Source organism: Panthera leo, chromosome A2 (genome assembly GCF_018350215.1).
Source record: "Panthera leo isolate Ple1 chromosome A2, P.leo_Ple1_pat1.1, whole genome shotgun sequence".
NCBI classification, from domain to species: Eukaryota; Metazoa; Chordata; class Mammalia; order Carnivora; family Felidae; genus Panthera; species Panthera leo.
Window position 1 is genome coordinate 160,948,453 of NC_056680.1, and position 20,050 is coordinate 160,968,502.

General features: G+C 54.3%; 2 protein-coding genes across 7 annotated transcripts in view; both read left to right on the forward strand.

Moving 5' to 3' along the window:
* ZNF862 (zinc finger protein 862) overlaps positions 1–11,795 on the forward strand; it is a 37,478-nt gene extending 25,683 nt beyond the window's left edge. For 3 of the 6 annotated variants that reach the window (XM_042927005.1, XM_042927006.1, XM_042927008.1), the window contains exons 6-8: positions 3,452–3,556; positions 4,890–7,004; positions 8,543–11,795. In XM_042927005.1, the coding sequence (XP_042782939.1) occupies positions 3,452–3,556; positions 4,890–7,004; positions 8,543–8,697 (2,375 nt within the window). In that variant the 3' untranslated portion in view covers positions 8,698–11,795. Of the gene's footprint in view, positions 1–3,451; positions 3,557–4,889; positions 7,005–7,332; positions 7,457–8,542 lie in introns of those variants that run through there. The other 3 variants (XR_006199378.1, XR_006199377.1, XM_042927007.1) reach the window with 3 other exon arrangements.
* A 128-nt stretch (positions 11,796–11,923) lies between these two features.
* ATP6V0E2 (ATPase H+ transporting V0 subunit e2) lies at positions 11,924–18,708 on the forward strand. The gene is made up of 4 exons (XM_042927009.1): positions 11,924–12,149; positions 13,551–13,598; positions 16,365–16,479; positions 16,952–18,708. The coding sequence occupies exons 1-3, from the start codon at positions 12,046–12,048 to the stop codon at positions 16,456–16,458; spliced, it is 246 nt and encodes an 81-aa protein (XP_042782943.1). The 5' UTR covers positions 11,924–12,045; the 3' UTR covers positions 16,459–16,479; positions 16,952–18,708.
* The last annotated feature ends 1,342 nt before the right edge of the window (positions 18,709–20,050 follow it).

Consider the following 20,050-nt stretch of genomic DNA (forward strand, 5'->3'; position numbering starts at 1 on the left):
GCTGTCTGCCCCTCCCCTGCTCTCTCTCTCTCAAAAATAAACACTAAAAAAAAAATGGTAGCTTGGAAATAGTTTCCTCAGTATTTTGAAAGCACTGCATTTAGGTTTTACTGGTGCTGAAGAGAAGTTAAAATACCTTTTTTTTCAAAATTCTTTTTTAATGTTTATCTTTGAGAGAGAGACAGACAGAATGTGAGCAGGAGAGGGGAAGAAAGAGAGGGAGACACAGAATCCGAAGCAGGCTCCAGGCTCCGAGCTCCCAGCACAGAGTCTGACATGGGGGTCGAACTCATGGACCACGAGATGATGACCTGAGCCTAAGTCAGACGCTTAACCCACTGAGCCACCCAGGCGCCCCTAAATACCTTTTTCTAACTAAATCTTTGAACACAGCCTGTTTTATTCTACTCTGAAAGTTTTCAAGATCTAGTCTAGTGTTCTGAAGTGTTTATAGCATCAGTGACTTTTCACTTCTTGTTCTGGGTACCTAGTGCTTCCCTTCCACTTGAAAACTTGCATTTTCCGGTTTGGGGGGACATTCTTGTATGATTTCTTCCTATTGATTTTCTCTTTTCTTTCCTCCAAAAAGCCCTATCAGTTAGATAGTGGACTTCCTAAATTGAGCCTCTGGTTTTATTTTCTTCTCCTTCCCCACCTCTCCCTCCTTCTGCTTCTCCTTTTTTGCTTCTGTCTTTTTTGTTCTACTTTCTTGGAGATTTTCTCAATTTTATTTGCTAACAATCTACTTAATTTTGTCATTTGTTCTATCGTATTTTGTTGTTTTTTAATGCTATTTTTGAGGGAGAAAGAGACAGAGCGTGAGTGGGGGAGGGGCAGAGAGAGAGGGAGACACAGAATCCAAAGCAGGGTCCAGGCTCTGAGCTGTCAGCACAGAGCCCGACATGGGGCTTGAACCCATGAACTGTGAGATCATGACCTGAGCCAAAGTCCAAAGCTTAATCAACTGAGCTGCCCAGGTGCCCCTCCTCTATCATACTTTTAATCTAAGAACCCCTATGACTCTCTTCGTGGGTGACTATCGTGACTTTTCTCTCTGGGAACAGGAATTCAGGCTTGTTTTTTGGAGATCTGTTTCGTTCCTTGCAGTTTCTCTAGTTCCTCCGATCTCTTTCCTACCCGTCTCATGTCAGAGGCTTGTCTTAAATAAATATCGTGTGGTTCATCCAGGTTTAAGAGTAAAGCCTTGACAAACCTTGGCTGGAAGCTCTGTGCGCAGCTGGGACTCATCAAGGGGTGGGTTTCACTGCAGGGTGTCCGCTGTGAGCCTGCAGGTCTCACTGAGAATCTCGCAAAAGTCAATGTCCCGGAGGCCTTTGGGGCAGAAGGGGACAGGGAGGGGCAATTCTCTTTCTCCAAAGAAAACTCTTCCAGGGGCACCTGGGTGGCTCAGTCCGTTAAGCATCCAACTCTTGATTTCGGCTCAGGTCATGATCTCACCAATCGATCGTGAGTTCCAGCCCCGTATTCAGCTCTGTGCTCGGAGCCTGTTTGGGATCCTCTCTCTCCCTTTCTCTCTGCCCCTCCCCTGCACTCACTCTCTCTCTCTCTCTCTCTCTCTCTCTCTCTCTCTAAGATAAATAATAAATAAACACTTTTAAAAGAAGAAAAGAAAACTCTTCCAAGTCCCCTGGTTGGGGCCAGAAGCCAAGCCCGTGTTCTTGGAGCTGAGTAGTGCACATTTCCGAACACAGACTCTTTCTTCATTATCATGACCCTTCTCCTTCTTTGTCCACTATCCCCACCCTCCCCGGGCCTGGAACCTTCCCACTTCTGTTTTTCTGTGGACTAAATCTCCATTCTCCTCCTCAAGTGAGGGTAGGTGGGGGTGGCGGTGTTCTCTGGTTTCCTGGGGCAGGTGGGACGACCCGGGTTGGAATGGTCTCTGCAGACTGTGGGCCCGCCCTTTCTACCCGTTTCTAACTCACCACCTTCTGCCGCTCATGGCGCCTCGTCCCGAGTCTCTGGGGGATTCTGCCATTAGATCCGCTTCTTTCTCCTTGCCACCTACTTTGCCAGCATCTGGTGTTCAGTAACTTTTCCTTGTATTATTATTATTATTATTATTATTATTCCATTGCCCTCATTTTAGACATGTTTTAAGGATTTATCCAGTCTACTGCACTTTAACAATGTATTAAATTATATTTTTATTAGTAGTAAATATATGGATACCCACTCATAACAGATACAAATATATAAATGTATTCAAGTGACCCTAGAGATGAACAGTGACAATAATCACTATTTTCCCAGAAGCACCCACGCTTAGCAGTTGTATTTGTCTTTCCAAAGGGAATTTACACACACATTCACACACATACCAAAGCACGTAGGTAGATATTAATGGATTTTATTTATTTATTTATTTAAAAAAAATTTTTTTTAGTGTTTATTTTTGAGAGACAGAGACAGCATGAGTGGGAGAGGGCAGAGAGAGAGAGAGGGAGACCCAGAATATGAAGGAGGCTCCAGGCTCTGAGCTGTCAGCCCAGAGCCCGACGCGGGGCTCGAACTCACAGACCGCGAGATCATGACCTGAGCCGAAGTCAGACACTCAACTGACTGAGCCACCCAGGCGCCCCTATTTCAAATCAAGAAATCAATTTCTTTGCCTACCCCTGAGAATATTCATTTTTTAAATAAAGGGCAGTGCTTAACCCAGAGGCCTGACCTGCTTCTAGTCATATTTAAGGTTCCTCTGCAGGTGGCAGACTTTTTTTTTTTTTAACGTTTATTTATTTTTGAGATGAGAGAGAGCATGAACAGGGGAGGGGCAGAGAGAGAGGGAGACACAGAATCTGAAACAGGCTCCAGCCTCCAAGCTGTCAGCACAGAGCCCAACGCGGGGCTCGAACTCACGGACCATGAGATCATGACCTGAGCCGAAGTCAGACGCTTAACCGACCGAGCCACCCAGGCGCCCCAAGGCAGACATTTTTAAGGGGCCTTTCAAGTGCCCCTTGAAAATAACTCATGTAGTAAGACACCTGCCCGTAGGCCAGCCATGGTGGCTCTGGGGGCACTTGAGCCAGCATAGTGCCCGTGACAGTCTGACTCTTCTCGCGTGGCTTTACCATCCCTGCCCTCTCTCCTCCTGTTGTATCCTGTTTCCTCCGACACCCACCTTTCCTCTAGATGCAATCAGCTGACTCTTGTCTCCAGTGGCTGGTCCGCGGAGCTAAGGACGTTATGTATCCTGGCTAAGGGATGCATGTTAGCATCTGGACCTGACTGCCTCTCGGGCTTTATGCATAAATTGGCCTGCCACGTACGTATGTTTTCATCGTGGCCCTGGCTGAATAGACTTTCTTAAGAGATAGACCCAGAGCCACCCCTGAGTATTTCCGTTTCCGTGACTAGCTTCGGGCGGGCTACTTGACTTGGTGGTCCACAGCAGGGACCTCAGTGTGACTCTTCGTCCCTGCATTAGGGCCTGCGGCTGCCAAACCAGACTTGATCTCGAAGCTGGAACGTCGGGCTGCGCCCTGGATCAAGGACCCAAACGGGCCCAAGTGGGGGAAAGGTCGTCCTCCAGGTGAGTCTTGACCTACTGAGCTCTGAAGGGCACATCCTGGGGCCCACGTGGCCACGACGGGTCACACAGTGTTCACTCAGCCATCCCTGTCCTGCTTCTGTTGTGCAACAGGCCTTGTTTTAGGCCCTGGTGGACAAAGATGAGTAAGAAACTTAACTGTGCCGTCCAAGTGTCAGACAGCCTGGGAAACGGGGTCCGTATGGGAAAAACGAGGCCCTTTCATGAGCAGAATGCTAATGGGGTCTGTGGTAGAGCTGGTGGGGGCGATGTGTGGGAGACACTGGTTATAAGGAACTCTGTGACTGCAGGCCTGCAAGCCGCCCTTCTTCCCTCCCCCCCAGTTTTTAGTGACAGCACCCTGGCCTGTGAGAGTTCACTGTTTTGTGTATCTCAGTCAGGGGCTTATTGGCTAGTAGCTACTGCGAATACTTCGGTACCTCCCTTCTTTCTTTCTTTTTTTTTTTTATAAGATTTTTTAAATGTTTATTTTTTTTAATTTTTTTAAATTTTTTTAATGTTTTTATTTATTTTTTTGAAGGAGAGAGAGACAGACAGACAGACAGACAGAGCATGAGTGGGGGAAGAGCAGAGAGAGAGGGAGACACAGAATCCGAAGCAGGCTCCAGGCTCCAAGCTGTCGGCACAGAGCCTGATGCGGGGCTCGAACTCACGAACCATGAGATCATGACCCGAGCTGAAGTCGGACGCTCAACGGACTAAGCCACCCAGGCGCCCCTTAAATGCTTATTTTTGAGAGGCGGGGGGAAGGGCAGAGAGAGAGGGGGACGTAGGATCCGAAGTGGGCTCTGCACTGACAGTAGACAGCCCGATGCAGAGCTTGAACTCACAAACTGTGAGATCATGACCTGAGCTGGAGTTGGATGCTTAACCGACTGAGCCGCCCAGGCGCCCCTGTACCTTCCTTCTTTCTAAGGCTCGTAAGACGACTTATGGATACTTAACCTCATTTCTTTGTGGTGCCCGAAAGAGGATTGAAGTCACTTGTTTATCCAATAGCATCTATGGCCAAGGTGGCTCATTAAGCTTGCTAGCAGCTGATGTCACACGGTCCCAGGGTAGCTGTGTGGATGGAGAGAGGGAGGCTGGCTAAAGGTCCCACAAGGGTCAGTGGACCTCTCTTAGACCGCAAGCTGACTTACACAGATAACAATGGGGAACGGTTTAAAGAGAAGTCACTGATGATTTCTAGAAAGGTAGATCACATTCAGCTCTGCTTTGCATAAGGGATACTCATTAAATTGGATATCCTAGTTGATAGGAGGCTACAGAGTTCTGCACAGCAACACTAAGCACATTTGTATTTGCTCCAAAGGGAAGAAGAAAATGGTGGCCGGAAGAGAGGCAGAGGCACCGGCCTTGGCTGTAGAATCCACAGTGCTTCCGGCCCCTTCAGTGGAGACCCGTAGTTCCCACGGTAATCCCAGCCTTTGTGAAGTCGAAGTAGATGGACCCAGGAAAATCAAGAGGACTTACAGACCCCGTTCAATCCAGAGGTCATGGTTTGGGCAGTTCCCGTGGTTAGTAATCGACCCCAAAGAGACCAAGCTCTTCTGTTCAGCTTGCAAAGAAAGACCTAGTCTCCACGACAAATCATCCCGGTTAGTCCGCGGTTACACGGGGCCTTTTAAAGTGGAGACTTTGAAATACCACGAGGTCAGCAAAGCACACAAGCTCTGTGTCAACACCGTGGAAGTCAAGGAAGACACCCCTCAGGCTGCCCCGGTCCCAGAGATCTCCAGTGACCTGATGGCGAACATGGAGCACTTTTTCAACGCCGCCTACTCCATCGCGTATCACTCGAGGCCCCTGAATGACTTTGAGAAGATCCTGCAACTCCTCCAAAGCACCGGGACCATGATCTTGGGCAAGTACCGCAATCGCACCGCGTGCACGCAGTTCATCAAATACATCTCTGAGACTCTCAAGAAGGAGATCCTCGAGGATGTCCGGAGCTCCCCTTGTGTGAGCGTGTTGTTGGACAGCTCCACGGACGCCTCCGACCAGTCGTGCGTGGGGATTTATATCCGCTACTTTAAGGGCATGGAGGTGAAAGAGTCGTACATTACTTTGGCCCCTCTCTACAGTGAGACGGTGGACGGATACTTTGAGACCATCATCTCTGCCCTGGATGAACTGGACATCCCCTTCCGGAAGCCCGGTTGGGTGGTCGGCCTGGGAACCGATGGCTCGACCATGCTGAGCTGCAGAGGAGGCCTCGTGGAAAAGTTCCAGGAGGTCATCCCCCAGCTGCTGCCTGTCCACTGCGTCGCCCACCGGCTGCACCTGGCCGTGGTCGACGCTTGTGGGGGCATCGATCTGGTGAAGAAGTGTGACCGGCACATTCGGACCGTCTTCAAGTTTTATCAGTCCTCGAATAAAAGGCTGAACGAGCTGCAGGAAGGCGCGGCTCCCCTAGAGCAGGAAATCATCCGCCTGAAGGACCTGAACGCCATCAGGTGGGTGGCCAGCAAGAGGCGCACGTTGAACGCGCTCATCGTGAGCTGGCCGGCCCTGGCGAGGCACCTCCAGGGTGTGGCGGAAGCCGGGGGCCAGATCGGGCACAGGGCCAGAGGCATGCTGAAGCTGATGAAAAGCTTCCATTTCGTCAAGTTCTGCCATTTCCTTTTGGACTTCCTGAGCATCTACAGGCCTCTGTCCGAGGTGTGCCAGAAGGAGATCGTGCTGATTACGGAGGTGAACTCCACACTGGGACGGGCCTACATGGCCCTGGAGACCCTCCGTCACCAGGCAGGGCCCAAAGAGGAAGAGTTCAATGCCGGCTTCCGGGATGGGCGGCTCCATGGCATCTTCTTGGACAGAATGCAGATGGCAGAGCAGCGGTTCCAGGCGGACAGGGAGAGAATGATCCTGACCGGGATCGAGTACCTCCAGCAAAGGTTTGACACAGACCGGCCCCCGCAGCTCAAGAACATGGAGGTGTTTGACACCATGGCCTGGCCAAGTGGGATTGAACTTGCCACTTTCGGGAACGATGACATTCTTGCCCTTGCCAGATACTTTGAGCTCTCCCTCCCCGCAGGGTACAGCGAGGAAGCACTCCTGGAGGAGTGGCTGGGCCTGAAAGCCATCGCCAAGAACCTCCCGTTCTCCATGCTGTGTAAGAACGCCCTGGCCCAGCACTACCGGTTCCCCTTGCTGAGCAGGCTGGTGGCGGTGGTGGCCTGCGTGCCCGTCTCCACCTCCTGCTGTGAGCGGGGCTTCAGTGCCATGAACCGGATCAGGACCGACGAGAGGACCAAGCTCTCCAACGAGGTGATCAACATGCTCATGATGACGGCAGTGAACGGTGTGGCAGTCACGGAGTACGACCCCCAGCCCGCCATCCAGCACTGGTACCTGACCTCCTCAGGCCGGCGTTTCAGCCACGTCTACACTTGTGCCCAAGCGCCACCTCGCTCCCATGTGGGTAAGTCCGTGTGACAGAGTTCCTGGACGTGGGAAAACGAAGGGAGAGAATCTTATCTTCCCAATCCCATGCTGACCTTGGACACGGAGGTGTTCGACACTGTGTCAGCTGTCACGATAGGCGTGGTCTCAGTGGGTGAGCGAGACACGACATCTACCCTCACAGAGCTTATGATCCGGCTAGGGAGGCAGGGCATACTTGCTGCGGGCAGCAGGGAGTAGTTCTGAGAGCACGAATTTTCGGAGCCAGTCTGCCCGCTGGTTCCGCTAACTAGTGTGTGACATCGGGCAGGTTAATCTCATTGTGCTTTGGTTTTTTTTCTGTAAAGTGAATTAATATGTGTCGAGTGCACAACGTCTGGCCCCTAATGCCAGCGGCACCCTCTGAAGGTTAAGACCAGGACTGGAAGTAACCAGAGGACTGGACAAGCTGGGGCGGTGAGCTCACGTTCTCCGCGGTGCTGTGTCGGCTCTTTCGGGAGGGAAGAAGTCAGGTCGGAGGGGCCGAGAAGAAGATTCTAGGTGGAGGAGAGGGCTGGAGCATCCTGGGCAGGGAGGCATCTGTGAGGGGGCACAGCCCAGCTAGCCTGGGGGCCGGGGTGGGGACGGACTGGAGGGACGCTTATGTTATATGGGAGGTGAGTTACTGAGTCTGAAGTGAGCAAGTCTCCTCTTTTCAAGTAGTCCCTGAAAACCAAAGAGGGCCTCCAGGCTATTCGTGTGTCACTTCTCAGTGACAGCAATGAAGTTTCTTCCTTGACATCTTGTTGTTTCTGGTCCCCTTCCATTGCTTGTGCTCCTGTGTGGTTACCGCCCGGTCTGTGGTCATCAGCTGCGGACAGGGTCTCAGGCTTGCCAGGGGCTCCCCAGGAAGCAGGGCGGCCCTGGCCCCATTGCTGGGCAAGGGGAGGGGCCTGGGGTGGAAGTGGAGAGAGGAGACGGGGAGAAAGGTAGGGAGCTGGAGAGTGAATCCTTCGCCCACGCGTTTGCTGAGTGAGCTGCTCCCCACGTCCAGCCATGTGGGGGTGAAGGGTGCTCTCAAGTGTGCCCTTTTGCAGGGGGCGGTGGGACTAGTACATCTGAAGCAAATACAGGGCACTACCGGATTTGATAGGATAAGGCCCTCCTTCCCAGGCAGGGTTCTCAACCTCAGCACTGTGGACACTGAGGGCTGGAAGGTTCCTCGTTGTAAGGCCCGGCCTGTGTGTGATCGGGTCTCCAGCAGCACCCCTGACCTGCACCCCTTACATACCCACTGGGCCCCCTTGGCACTCACCCAGTTGTAGCGATCAGAAGTGTGTCCAGGCATTGCCACGTGTCCCCTGGAGGGCAGAATCGCCCCAGGTGAGGCCCACCACCCCAGGGTGAGAGAACAGAGCGAGTCTAGAACAGGTCTGCCAAGAGCAGCGCAGTCATATCTCCAGGCTGTTCTGCATTCTCACCCAGCATTCCTTGGGGCACAGTGGATGTGGGAAGGGGTCGTCAGCTAATCTGTTTTCCCCTCCGTGTAACTGTGGGTTCTCTTTCCCCTCGCACAAGGACCAGGGCTCAGGAAGGAGAAGATGGGGGCACTCTATGTGGAGGAGGCTGTGACCCAGAAACCGCCCGTTCCACCCTACAAGGAGCCAGTGGAGATCCTGAAGGACTGCATCATGGACCCTCCTGACAGGCTCCTGTACCCCCCTACCAGCTAAGAGGCCCCCAAGCTGTCTTGACGGAGAGCTCACGTCGGAGCAGGAATCCTAGGGATTGCCTTGGAGGCCCCCCTCCCGCCCCCCCGCTGCTGCCTTGCCCCTGGGAATCATGGTGACAGGCTCTCTGCAGAATCAAGGCTGCCCTAGAGTCTTTGCTTGGGGGGGGGTGGGGTGCTCTCCAAGCACCAGGAAGTGGGCAGCGACAAGATAGTTAAGCCCACCTCCCAGAGGCAGGGTAATCAGGAGCACAAACCTGCTTCCCAAGGCCCCTTTCTGAGCAACGGTGACCTCCTGGCACTTAAATAAGCAGAAAGGTTCCTAGCTCAAATTCATTTTTAAGGTGCTTCAGGAAATAATCCCATCATGAAATATTCCACCTCATGATCTGGTAGCAAGAGGACTTCTCTGAAATGGGAGAGAGGCTGTTGGGGCTTTCAGAAGCACCCCCCACCCCAGCATCCCCCCTGGATGGTTTGGGGAGCATTCTGGGGAGGCTGCCCACAGCCTCAGTGGCATGGAGGAGGCACTGTGAGGGCAGAGGGTCACCAGGCTCTAGGGACCACCGGCCCGGCTCTGGGTCTCACCCTGGCTCTACAGCAGAAGCAGGGAAGCTTCAACTTCAGATGGGACACTTGTACCAGAGAATTTCTCTACCTCCTCCAGGGGCTCCCTTAGGAGGGGCAAGCCAAACCCTCTCCACAGAGCACTCCAGAGAGGTCATCCCGGGACAATGGAGGAAAAGTCTTTCCTGGAGGGAGCCTGCTGCTTCCCCGCGGTGGCGGCACTTATGTTTGACCTGAGCCTGGTTTCCTGAGGAGCAGACATGTCCACGCTTTCACTTGGGAGGCTTGGGCTCCAGCCCCAGCTCTGCCGCAGGCAGAGGTTCAACCGTAATGAATCTCTTCCTCTTTCCTGTGCCTCAGTTTCCCTCTCCATGACGTGGCAGCAGAGAATTCAAGTGCCTGCTGGCTCCTGGTCTGCCACTGGGCTGATGAGTGACGGCGCCTCCAGCTCCCCAAAAGTCAGACCTCGGGCTGCACAGAGTGGACGTAGCTGCCTTCAGCCCTTGTCCTCGTCCCTTGCTACCGACGTCCTTATTGCGGGAACAGAGCTCCCTAAATGTGCCATCAGCGTGGTGGCCTTGTCCGCTCTTCCCAGTTCTCTGGGACCCAGCCTGGGAGTCACTAGGGGTGCTTGTTAAATATGCTCAACTCCTTACCTGCTTGAGCGGATATCTGGGACTGGGGCTCAGCGACGGGCAGTTTGGAGCAAGGTCCTCCAGGAACTTCATGGGCTCACTCAAGCTTGAGAGCACTACCCTGGAGGCCCAGAAGGGTGTCTTGCACAACTATGTTCCCACTCCCCCTCACCCCTCTCCCCTCACTCCCTGAAGCAAAGCACTTTTCCCTCCAGGGCACTTCGTTTTGGCAGGTTCCTAGGCTGCTTATCTGCTGGGGATGATGTGGGGCCTGGTCCCGCCTTCCTAACCTTCCTGGGTAGGAAACCAGGGGAGGTTAGAGGGCAGGTTTGACCCCTGCCTTTTGCTTGTTTTAGACAGGCAGGAAATGGTGCTGCGTCCTGGCCTTGCGCCGGGGGCCCCCCGCCCTGTGCTGCATGCTAAGTCGCCTGGCCCTCAGCCATCGCTCTGTTCTCTCCTCTGTCCTGGGAGGTGCTGAGAGCCTCTGAGATGCTGGTATGGACTGTCGCCTTCTAACCACCCCCCCCCCCGGCCCGCCCCGGTTCCCAGTGTTTCTGACTCTCCCTTCCCGTCACCCACCTTTAGCACTTAGCCTTAGTGCCATTGTCTTCCTGTTTTCTTCAGCTGTGAACCAGGAATTCGTCCCCACTTTCTGCCTTCTATTAGTCTGTGGAAATGCCTCTCTTCCAGCCCCAGGGTCAGGGGTCTGGGGTATACCACGGGCCTTTAGAGCTACAGCTCTGGCAGTGTTACTGTCCACACCGAGAGGGAGCCCAGGCCTCCCTCCCCCATTCACATAAGGTTCTGTGGGGAGTTCAGGACTCTGCCCTAGGCGAGGTGCTGGGGCTATAAATTGGTGGGGTGGAAGAGAGAAAGACCCCTTAAAATAGGGGTCGTTGCCCCCACCCTGTCCATAGATCCCAAACGAGGTGACTTTCTGGCAAGCATCCTCCCTGGGGCTCTTCCATCCTGTAAGAATCCTCAGAGCATGAGGCTAGTCCCGCGAGCAGTGTTGTGTGTGTGAGCTCCACACACACAGTTCCCTGTGCAGCTCTAGGCGCTGAGGTGGAGGCCAGGTAGGGAAGCATCCAGCCTCCACATCCATGTACTGAGGAAGCCTCCAATACCAGCTTTTGAGAAAGTTGGGCCCCTTGGAGCGGGTGATGGAAAATGTTGTGTTTTTGTTTTTTTTTTTTTTTTTGCAGCGATTTGCACTGTCCACATTTCTTAAGAGGCACAGGCAGCCTAGTTAATGGCACAGAGGCCTACCGACGTTTTTGTGCAGGACCCCAGGGCTGACACGTGGTGAACACCTTTGCTGGAGACTATTACCCAGCCTGACCTCTTTGGTTTTGTTTCAAGGCACTTGCTGCATTTCAAATCCAGGGCCTGGAGACACCCTTGTTGGAGAGGCTTCCTATTTTTGCCTCACAAGAAAACAAGCTGAAGAGAAGGAGCAAGCCTTTGGCCAGAGTCCTAGCCACGCCTCCACCCTCCTGCACCAGCAACATGCGCAGATCCTGGCGTCCTCCCACCCCTGATGCCCAGAGGGTCTGACGTTCTGAGTAACCGGCATTATAACTGATGGTTTGATTTCAGTAGCCATAGAGACCAGGTGGGAGGGAATTCAGCCCCCTGCCCTCGCCAGACACCTAAGACAGTGTAACCTACCCCAGACCTTTTGGTTCTTCCTCAAGCCTACGTTGGGTTCCTGGGGCGCTAAGTATTTAAGCAAGGCAGCGTGAAGATTGGCCGATTCCCTCATTCAGGTGCCCGTCAGCCAAGGATACTCAGGGCGATCGGCAGCGTCTTCTGGCTTCAGAGACGTGCAAATGAGGTTTAAAACCCCACGTTGGATTCGCAACTTTTTGCTCCCTGAATAAAGCCGTTTATTTCGACCCATGCTTGCGTCCTGTGAGTCTCGCGGGTCAAAGCTCATCAAGAGCTGATCGAAGCTGGATCTGGCCCCTCGGAAAGCCCGCCCCTGCCCGAGCGACGCGCTCGCGCCTGCGCGGGGGCGACTGCGCGAGCTCCCCCTGGCGGCCCGTTCCTGCTGCGCATGCTCGGCGCCAGCGGCCGGCGGGGACCCAGCACACCTGAGCGTCCGCAGCTCGGCCTGGCACCCCAGCCTGGGCGTCCCGCGTCCGGCCATGACGGCACACTCCTTCGCCCTCCCGGTCATCATCTTCACCACGTTCTGGGGCCTCATCGGCATCGCCGGGCCCTGGTTCGTGCCGAAAGGACCCAACCGCGGGTAAGGATGGCGTGCGGGCCCGGCCTTCCTGCGGACCCCTCCCCGGGCAGCGTCAGGCGGTGCAGCGAGCTTTGGGTCAGGGCTCGTTCGGCGCCGCCTTCCTCCGTCGTCCTCACTGGCCGCCTTCGGCTCGGAACTGGCAGGCGGTCGGGGCCAAAGAGCAGAGCCGGTGGTGCTTTAGAAAGGTGGAGGGCCGACCGACGCGGGAGGCAGTTAAGGGTTCCCCCCCCTCCAGCCAGTGAAGCTAGAGGCCATGGCCGGCCGCTGATGCGGTTTGTCCACCGCTCACCAGCAGTGACCTTGAGCGAACGTTAGCCCTTCAGGCCTCATTTTCTTCATACGTAAAATGTGGATGATGGTGGTACGTGCCTTTTAAGGCTATACTGTGAGGAATACCCGAAATAACGCATGTGAAACAGCGCATGGCACGGATTATGTACTGAATAATTTTTAGCAGGTTTTGTTTTCTGAGCGGCCCCTAGCAGATTTCTGTACCTTGTGGTCAGTTTATCAGTTACTGCATCAGTTACTGTGGGTCAGTTTATCAGTTCCTCAGCTACGAAGGGCTCTCCCCTGAACTTGAACTTGATTTTAAGTTCCTCTACGTGGAAGATTGTCTCCTTCACCACCGTGGACCCCAGTGCCCAGCACAGGGCTGGCCCACAATGCTTAGTAACGTTGAAGGAATGGATCCAGTGTAATTCCTCTGGCACTGACTTCAGGTGCTTTAGACCAGGGGTCCTGGGGCCTGATTTGGATTTGGGTGGAGGCTACTTGGACAAATGGGCACTGTCCCTGATCCTGAAGTCCCACAGCATCACTTTGTGAACCATTTTAGTATCTCACCTCTCCTGCAAACTTTGGTGAGTTCTAACTGAAGTCTCTCCTGCTGCATTTTAAGCTTCTGAGTCCAGAGTCCTCTTTGTATGGACACAGAGCTACCTGTTCCCTTGGTAACCACTCACTCTGCCTCAGAAATGGCTCACGGTCTCCTTGCTTCTTGCCAGCTTCTGTTTTCCATCCCCTTGCCCAATGAAGTTTGCATTGCAGAGAACATTCCATGGTGTGTTGCTGCAAATGCAACTCCGGGGGGGGGGGGGTGTATCTTTTCCCAGCATGGCTGCAATAAGATGGTAGGTGGTGGAGAAGGGAGGTAAAGAGAAGGTCCATAATGCAACTTAGATGCAGTCATGGTGGGCTTTCCCCTGGGGTGACGCTTGAGTTTTTCTCTTCCCTCTTACAATTGTCACCCTGAATAGAAGTCAGCCTCCTGTGTTCAGGTGGCATCAGGAAGGCCAACAGGAAAGGGGCTGACACCAGGAGCTCTTTCTCTGGCCCTGGCCTGGCCTTGGGAGGGTGCTGGTTCCACCCATCCTGACCAGACCACTGCTTCCATTGCAGAGTCATTATCACCATGCTGGTGGCCACGGCTGTCTGCTGTTACCTCTTGTAAGTACCACTCCCCCAGTTCGACGTCTTCCCTCCTCTCCCTAAGCCCTGCCCTCTCCTCTGTCCTGGTAGTGACAGATTCCACTTTTGAAAGGCTGAGTCTGTAAAACGTAGGGGAGCAGGCAGTTTGGGATGGCACAGAGAGCAGGGGGCTCGAAGTCCTGGACTCTGGGGTCTGGTTCCAAATGCGGCAGCCAAACAAGCTTTGTAGCGTCCATGTTTTCTCATCTGTGAACTGAGCGCTCTTTATGCCCGACAGGGCACCAGAATCACTGGGAGAGATGGAAAGACACAGCATTCAGGGCTCCACCCTTGACCCACTGACTCAGTTTTCAACATCTGCACTTAGGAGTTCATATTTCTAATACATGCTCCTGGGTGGTTGTGATGTGGCCGGTTTCAAACCATCAGATGAGCAGGAGTCTTCAAACTTGGGAAGGGGGCCCTGGGGATGTAGGAGAATAATTCCAAGGGATTCAAGAACCTGGACAGGGTGAGGGAGTCAAAGTCTGGGTCCTGAATGCCCAGATGTTCTCTTCCTAAAACTGCCACTCACGATAGCCCCGCCCCCTTTACAAAAGAAGACACTCCTCCTTCCACCCACACCCCTTGTATGTCACCCTGCTCCAAGTTTAAATCATCCTGCCTGCCAAACCAGGGGATAAGTCCAAGTTCTGGTTTTGAGGGAAGCCTCTCCCGTGATCAGTCAAGCCATGGGAAGCCCGTGTGGCCTCCCCTCCTCCTGGGTCTCATACGCTATCTCTGTGGGTTATGCTTGGCATAGTTGGGGTATTCTGAATTCAGAACAATCAAAATAGGATGGGTAACAGTGATGAGATACTGATTCTTTACAAGGTAACAGAGGGGCCTGGTTCAGTCGGTTAAACATCTGCCTCTTGATATCGGCTCAGGTCATAACCTCATGGTCATGAGATTGAGCCCCATGTCGGGCTCCGTGCTGAGTATGGATCCTGCTTGGAATTCCTTCTCCCTCTCTCTCTGTCTCTGCCCCTCCCCAGCTGGCACTCTCTCGTTCTCAAAAATAAATAAATAAAAACTTCAAAAAAATAAGAAACAATAATGAGAGGTAACAGATTGTTTTAAAGACAACTGGAATAAAAAATAAAAGTAACGAGTATTTTGCAAGACTGCCAAATTTTTCAAAATGCATAGATTAAGGCCCACATGTAAAATTTTTTACATGATGTATTTCATATTTGGGGTGTGTTTTGTAGTTAAAGCCTGTTCTATCTAATTAGATCACGAACTATTTATTCCTCTGAGTCAGTTCTCTCATTTCACTTCATACGACGTTAAATACTTTCTACCCCCTATTAACAACAAAAAAATAAAACTTGCTAAAAAATAATGACCCGTACTACGTTAGCTTAAATGTTAGCTTAAATACATGAGGATGTACGGTTTTTCAGGATTCTCCCGAGACAGAACGTCTCTAAGGCCCTCTGTGCTGTTTCTTGGCCTTTCGGGGCTCGGCAGAATGTCCTCATCTGTCTCAGGGAGGGCCTCAGAGGGGCTGGGGCTCGATGGCACACAGACCAGGGCATAGAGGGTGGTGGCTGGGAACAGCAGAGACGGCGTGTGCGTGGGATGTGGTAACTACAGACACCAGATGGACGTAGGGGAAAGGGAGACTGGCTGCAGACCGGGTGCACACAGGTGGAGAGGTGGGGTAGCTTACAAAATGCCACGCCTGGAAATTATGTTCCACAAAACATCAACTCTGGGTTAATGCCGATGATAAGCAGACTGCAACTTCTTTTTTTTTTTTTTTTTTAACGTTTATTTATCTTTGAGACAGAGACAAAGCATGAACGGGGGAGGGTCAGGGAGAGGGAGACACAGAATCCGAAACAGGCTCCAGGCTCCGAGCTGTCAGCACAGAGCCTGACGCGGGGCTCAAACTCACGGAGCGCGAGATCATGACCCGAGCTGAAGTCGGCCGCTTAACCGACTGAGCCACCCAGGCGCCCCCAGACTGCAACTTCTGACAGCTTACAGGCGTCAGCCACGTGACTGGCTGCTGGGGGTTGCGGTGTGGTCTGAGGTCAAACAGCTGGAGCCTTCCTGCGAAACCAGATGGAGCACCAGGGGACCTATTTCTGGCATGTGAGGTCATGCACCTTTAGAGTCTCTGGGGACCCACTACTGTGGGCACACAAGTCCTGACAACAGGGTCTGGCCCTCCCGCCCCACCCCACCAAGATGTGCAGCCTGCCCATGTTCCCTGGAGATCTCCCTGGCCTGAAGGACAGCTCCTGTCCTGTCGCCAGCAGGCCTCAGCGTGGGGCTCTCTGGTCATCAGCCCTTCCTAGGAGGTAGTTCTTCGTCTTGCTCCTAGAAGTAGGTGATTCTGACGTGCCTGCTGGCAGACCAGCCCTGTCCCGCTCCCAGGTACCGGCTGGGGGAGGCCCAGACCAGAGGTGTCCTGGGCTCAGCTGGGAGGCCCCTTCAGCACGCCTCTGGAGGCCGTCTTACCCCTTCCCTGTCCCAGAGTCCAGCCCCAGCCCGGGTCTTAGAAATCTATGAAACATCAGATCAAACCAGACCGAAGCCGGAACCCACGAACCCCGGGCCAACCTCCTGTGCTGGCCAGACTGGGGGAGGGCTCACGGGACCCTTCACCTGGAAACGCAGACCCCTGTGTGTCTGCCGGCTTGGCCACGTGACCGGACGCATGGCGCGAGGTGTGGAGCGTGGATTTCCTTCCGGCGTCCTGGCTCACCCTCCCTGTGCTGTCCCCGGCAGCTGGCTCATCACCATCCTGGCTCAGCTGAACCCCCTCTTTGGGCCGCAGCTGAAGAATGAGACCATCTGGTACGTGCGCTTCCTGTGGGAGTGACCGTCGCCACTTTGGCCCCAGGTACTGGGGGCCCAGACCCCGCGGGTGGGACAGGGGCCTGGCGCGTAGGAGGAGAACACACAGGGCAGTCATAAGAGTTCACGTTTACACTCAGGCATTCATTTATTTGGCAAAAAGGAAACAAAAAGAGAAGATGCAAAGCACGTGTATTCTTCCTGGCGGTGCCGCAGGAGGGTGTGAGGCACCAGGGCTGCATGCAGGATCCGGGTCTTCAGGGGAAGCATGGCAGGCCCGGCCACGGTTGTGGGTTTGCAGGCCACAGAGGGCGTGGCCAGAATCTGTTGTGAGGGAGGGAGGCTCGGGGCACAGGGGCCATGACGCACAGACTGGACACAGGGGCAGTTGAAGTCAGCCTCGTGGCTGGGGCACAGACAAGGACAAGGAAATTCTCCAGGGAGGGAGGGGGGAGGCGGTGGTGGAGAAGGCGTCTCCGCGGCAAGGAAGTGACCCCTTCGTGTGATGTGCTTTTCAGGTGCCCCAGTTCTCTGGATGACTTTGGCTGTACTGTCCCTGATGACCCCTTTGTCCCCACCCTCACAGCTGTATCTGAGTCCCTCCATGCTTCCCACCCCAGGATCTGTCTGGTTTGGGGACCTCCTGCCTTCTCCATCCAATCTGGGCCTTGGGAAGCCCCAAGTTCAGAGTCAGGCTGGAGCAGAAGCTATCCGGCCCTCAAACTCCCCCTGCCCCTCCCAAGTAGATCCCGGCCAGGAGCTGACTGGGGGGTGGGGGGACCTTTCTCTTACAAATGTGGCAGCCCCAGAAAGGGCATGTGTTCTGTGGAGAAGGGGGGTCCAGCCTGGGATGCTACAAGCCTGGGGGGCGGGACCAGAGAGGAAGCCCTGGGTGGGGAGTCAGCTGGTCCTCATCAGCTCTGCCACAGTCCTGCCCTATGACCCCAGGAAGCATCTCTGCCTCTGTGGGCCTCCTCACCTCCTCACCCTGTGAGATGGACGCAGGGCGTCCCAGAGGTCTTCCCTGGGATTCTGTAATTTTCAGACACTTACAGATGTGGAATTCCCTAAGAAAGTTGAAGTAATGGAAAAACATTCACACACAAAAAACAACATAGTAATTTGGGTCAGGATTGAAAGCTGTATGTTTACTTAGCATTCTTTGTAGTTATAAAGTCACTTAAATGGGCTTGCTCAGAAAGCTGTATCTCCTTAGAATAATATCCTGTTCCATCTTCTTTCCCTATCTTGGCCCCTCCTCTGTGGATAAGCTCCCTGCAGCCTGGAGGGCTCAGTCTGGGCACAGGCCCAGGACTGGATTCCATCCTTTGACTACAGTGGGGTGAGTTTCAGAGCCCCCCTCATAGTAGCAGCTAGGTCACCCGGAGTTAGGGAGGATGAACCCGGAGTTAGGGAGAGATAGATGCAGGTGAGGTTTGGGCGGCACTGGGCCACTGGGTCCATCCTGGCCCCTGTCCATTCCTGCTCTGGGAGCACCTGGCCTGACAAGGCGTGGAAAGCAGAATGTGCAGGAATCAGATGAGAGGGAACCCAGGACCCCTGCCCATACTCTCCCTCCTCCCAAGAGAATTGAGGCTGAGACCTCAGGCATTTGCCCATGTCCCAGAACTAACTGGGGTCCCCCGATCTGCCACGCTGCCTCCCTGGGGGAAGACACCAATCTCCAATATTTGTTGAGCGTATTTATTTAATATTCTATATAGCGGGCATTGTCTTTGGAACAGTGGTAGAATGTGCTATGTCTCACCTAGATTTCTTGGTTCTGGGCTTGGCCTGTTGCTCAGAGCTCCCAACTGGGGCTTCCCTTTGACATGCCAGCTCACCGCACCCCCTTTCAAACTCCCTTCCTGTCCTGACCCTCTGTGGCCCTCCTGGAGAGGGGGCTGTGGAGTGTGGATTGTACTGAAAACCTGATCCATGACTAATGAGCGGCGGCTAAGTCCTGGCTGAGGCCACGCTTGCTGGCTGCTGCCCCCCTGTCCACCCAGTTCGAATGTGCTCAGTGGGTGGCTTTGGGGCACGGGAGAGACCGGCAGCCGCTTGGAGCCACAGTTCTGGATCGTGGACACTGAAAACTACATTCTCCTGAGACCGGAAGGAGAATACAGCCGTCCCAGGTTCTGCCCAGAAGCAGTTCCGGCAGGAGAAGGAAGATGATTGTTCCAGTGGAAGTCTGACCGGCCTCTTCTGTGCCCCAGATACAGAGAGCACGGCGCCTGAGGGTGAGCAATAAAGCAGGCCCCCCAAGTCTCCAGAGCGTGTCCTGCCTCGTTCCTGAATACCTGAGCGCACCCAGTCTGCCTGCCCCTGCCCCTCCTGCAGGGGCCGGAGCAGACTGAGCAGAGGACACTGGTCCTCCAGGGCCAGGGAGGGTGGTTCTTGCGCAGAGACGGAAGAGGTTTGGGGGTGGGGAGGCACTGGGAGGAATGAGGGACCAGACCACTGAGGGCTTGTCACCGGCTGAGGAGCTTGGATTGACCCAAAGGGCAAAGCAAAGCCATGAAAGGGTTTTAAGGCAGGGGAGTGACGTGACCCAATTTGATTTCTAGGATGATTTTTATAGGGTGTGTCACGGACAGGAGCCTGTCTATAGGGTCCCAGTGGAGCGTGGTGGTGAGGACGGAGGCGAGGGGGCGGCTGGAAGGTCTGGTCAGGGCTGCAGGTGACCAGTCTGTTGGCTGTGGGAGAGGGGCAGGCGGGGATGGATGCAGAAGGTTCTGTGCTCTGGGCGGGGGCCCTGCAGTGAGCAGTAGCTACGGAGGTCCCGGGGCTGCTGGCTGATGGGCTCCGTGAGGGGCCACAGAGGAACAGTTTCAGAGGGGAAACGGTGGCCTGTGGTCTCCTTTGTTTCCTGGTGAGTCAGACGTGTCCAGGGCATCCGTGTGGAGATGTCCAGTGAGTGGCCAGGTGAGTGGGTTTGAAAGTCAGGAGGAAGATGTGGCCTGAAGAGCTGAGAGTCTTCAGCAGAAAATAACGGTGGTCCCTGAGCCCGTGGAGTGGGGTGCAGTGTGAGACCCCGGGAATGCCAGCGATCACGGGGTGGGCAGATAAAGAAGGGCTCCTGTCAGGCGTACAAGAGGTTCTCAAGGGGACGGGAGGAGAGCTGGGTGAGTAGAACCACCAGAGGATTCCTGGAAGTGGTTCAAGAGGAAGGAAGGTCCAGGGCCTCAGAGGGCGCCACCCCCGCAAAGGTCAAGGGGGAGGGGAGACCGGGGACAGCAGCAACTTCAGAAAGGCCGAGAGAGAAAGGGAGTGATACAACAAGGGGACCTTCCTGGGTCACTTCTCCTGGGTCCCTGGGGACGTACCCCATAAGGCTGTGTGGCATCTCCATCTCTGCAGCTGAAACTTAAGCCAGCCCCACCCTCTGGGCTCCCTGCTCCCCCCAGCCACTCCCCCCTTAGGGTCTCAGGTCTGGGATGCTGAAGATCACTGGCCCAGGCCCAGGGTTGGGGAGGTGGGGGGCAACATCCGGTTGCTTTCCCACACAGTTTCCCTTCCCTGGCTTCTCAGTTTCCCTGGCATCAGACTGCGGCCGCTCCTCCGGACTCTCAGGATGTGTGTCTGTTCCTCTGTTCAGGTGCGGTCCTGGGGAG

Bases quoted from the DNA above. Each gene is read 5' to 3' on its own strand.
- ATP6V0E2 (XM_042927009.1), top strand. From the start codon at position 12,046: ATGACGGCACACTCCTTCGCCCTCCCGGTCATCATCTTCACCACGTTC. The intron at 12,150-13,550 runs GTAAGGATGGCG...CTTCCATTGCAG, and splicing joins CCGAAAGGACCCAACCGCGG to AGTCATTATCACCATGCTGG. The intron at 13,599-16,364 runs GTAAGTACCACT...TGTCCCCGGCAG, and splicing joins GCTGTCTGCTGTTACCTCTT to CTGGCTCATCACCATCCTGG.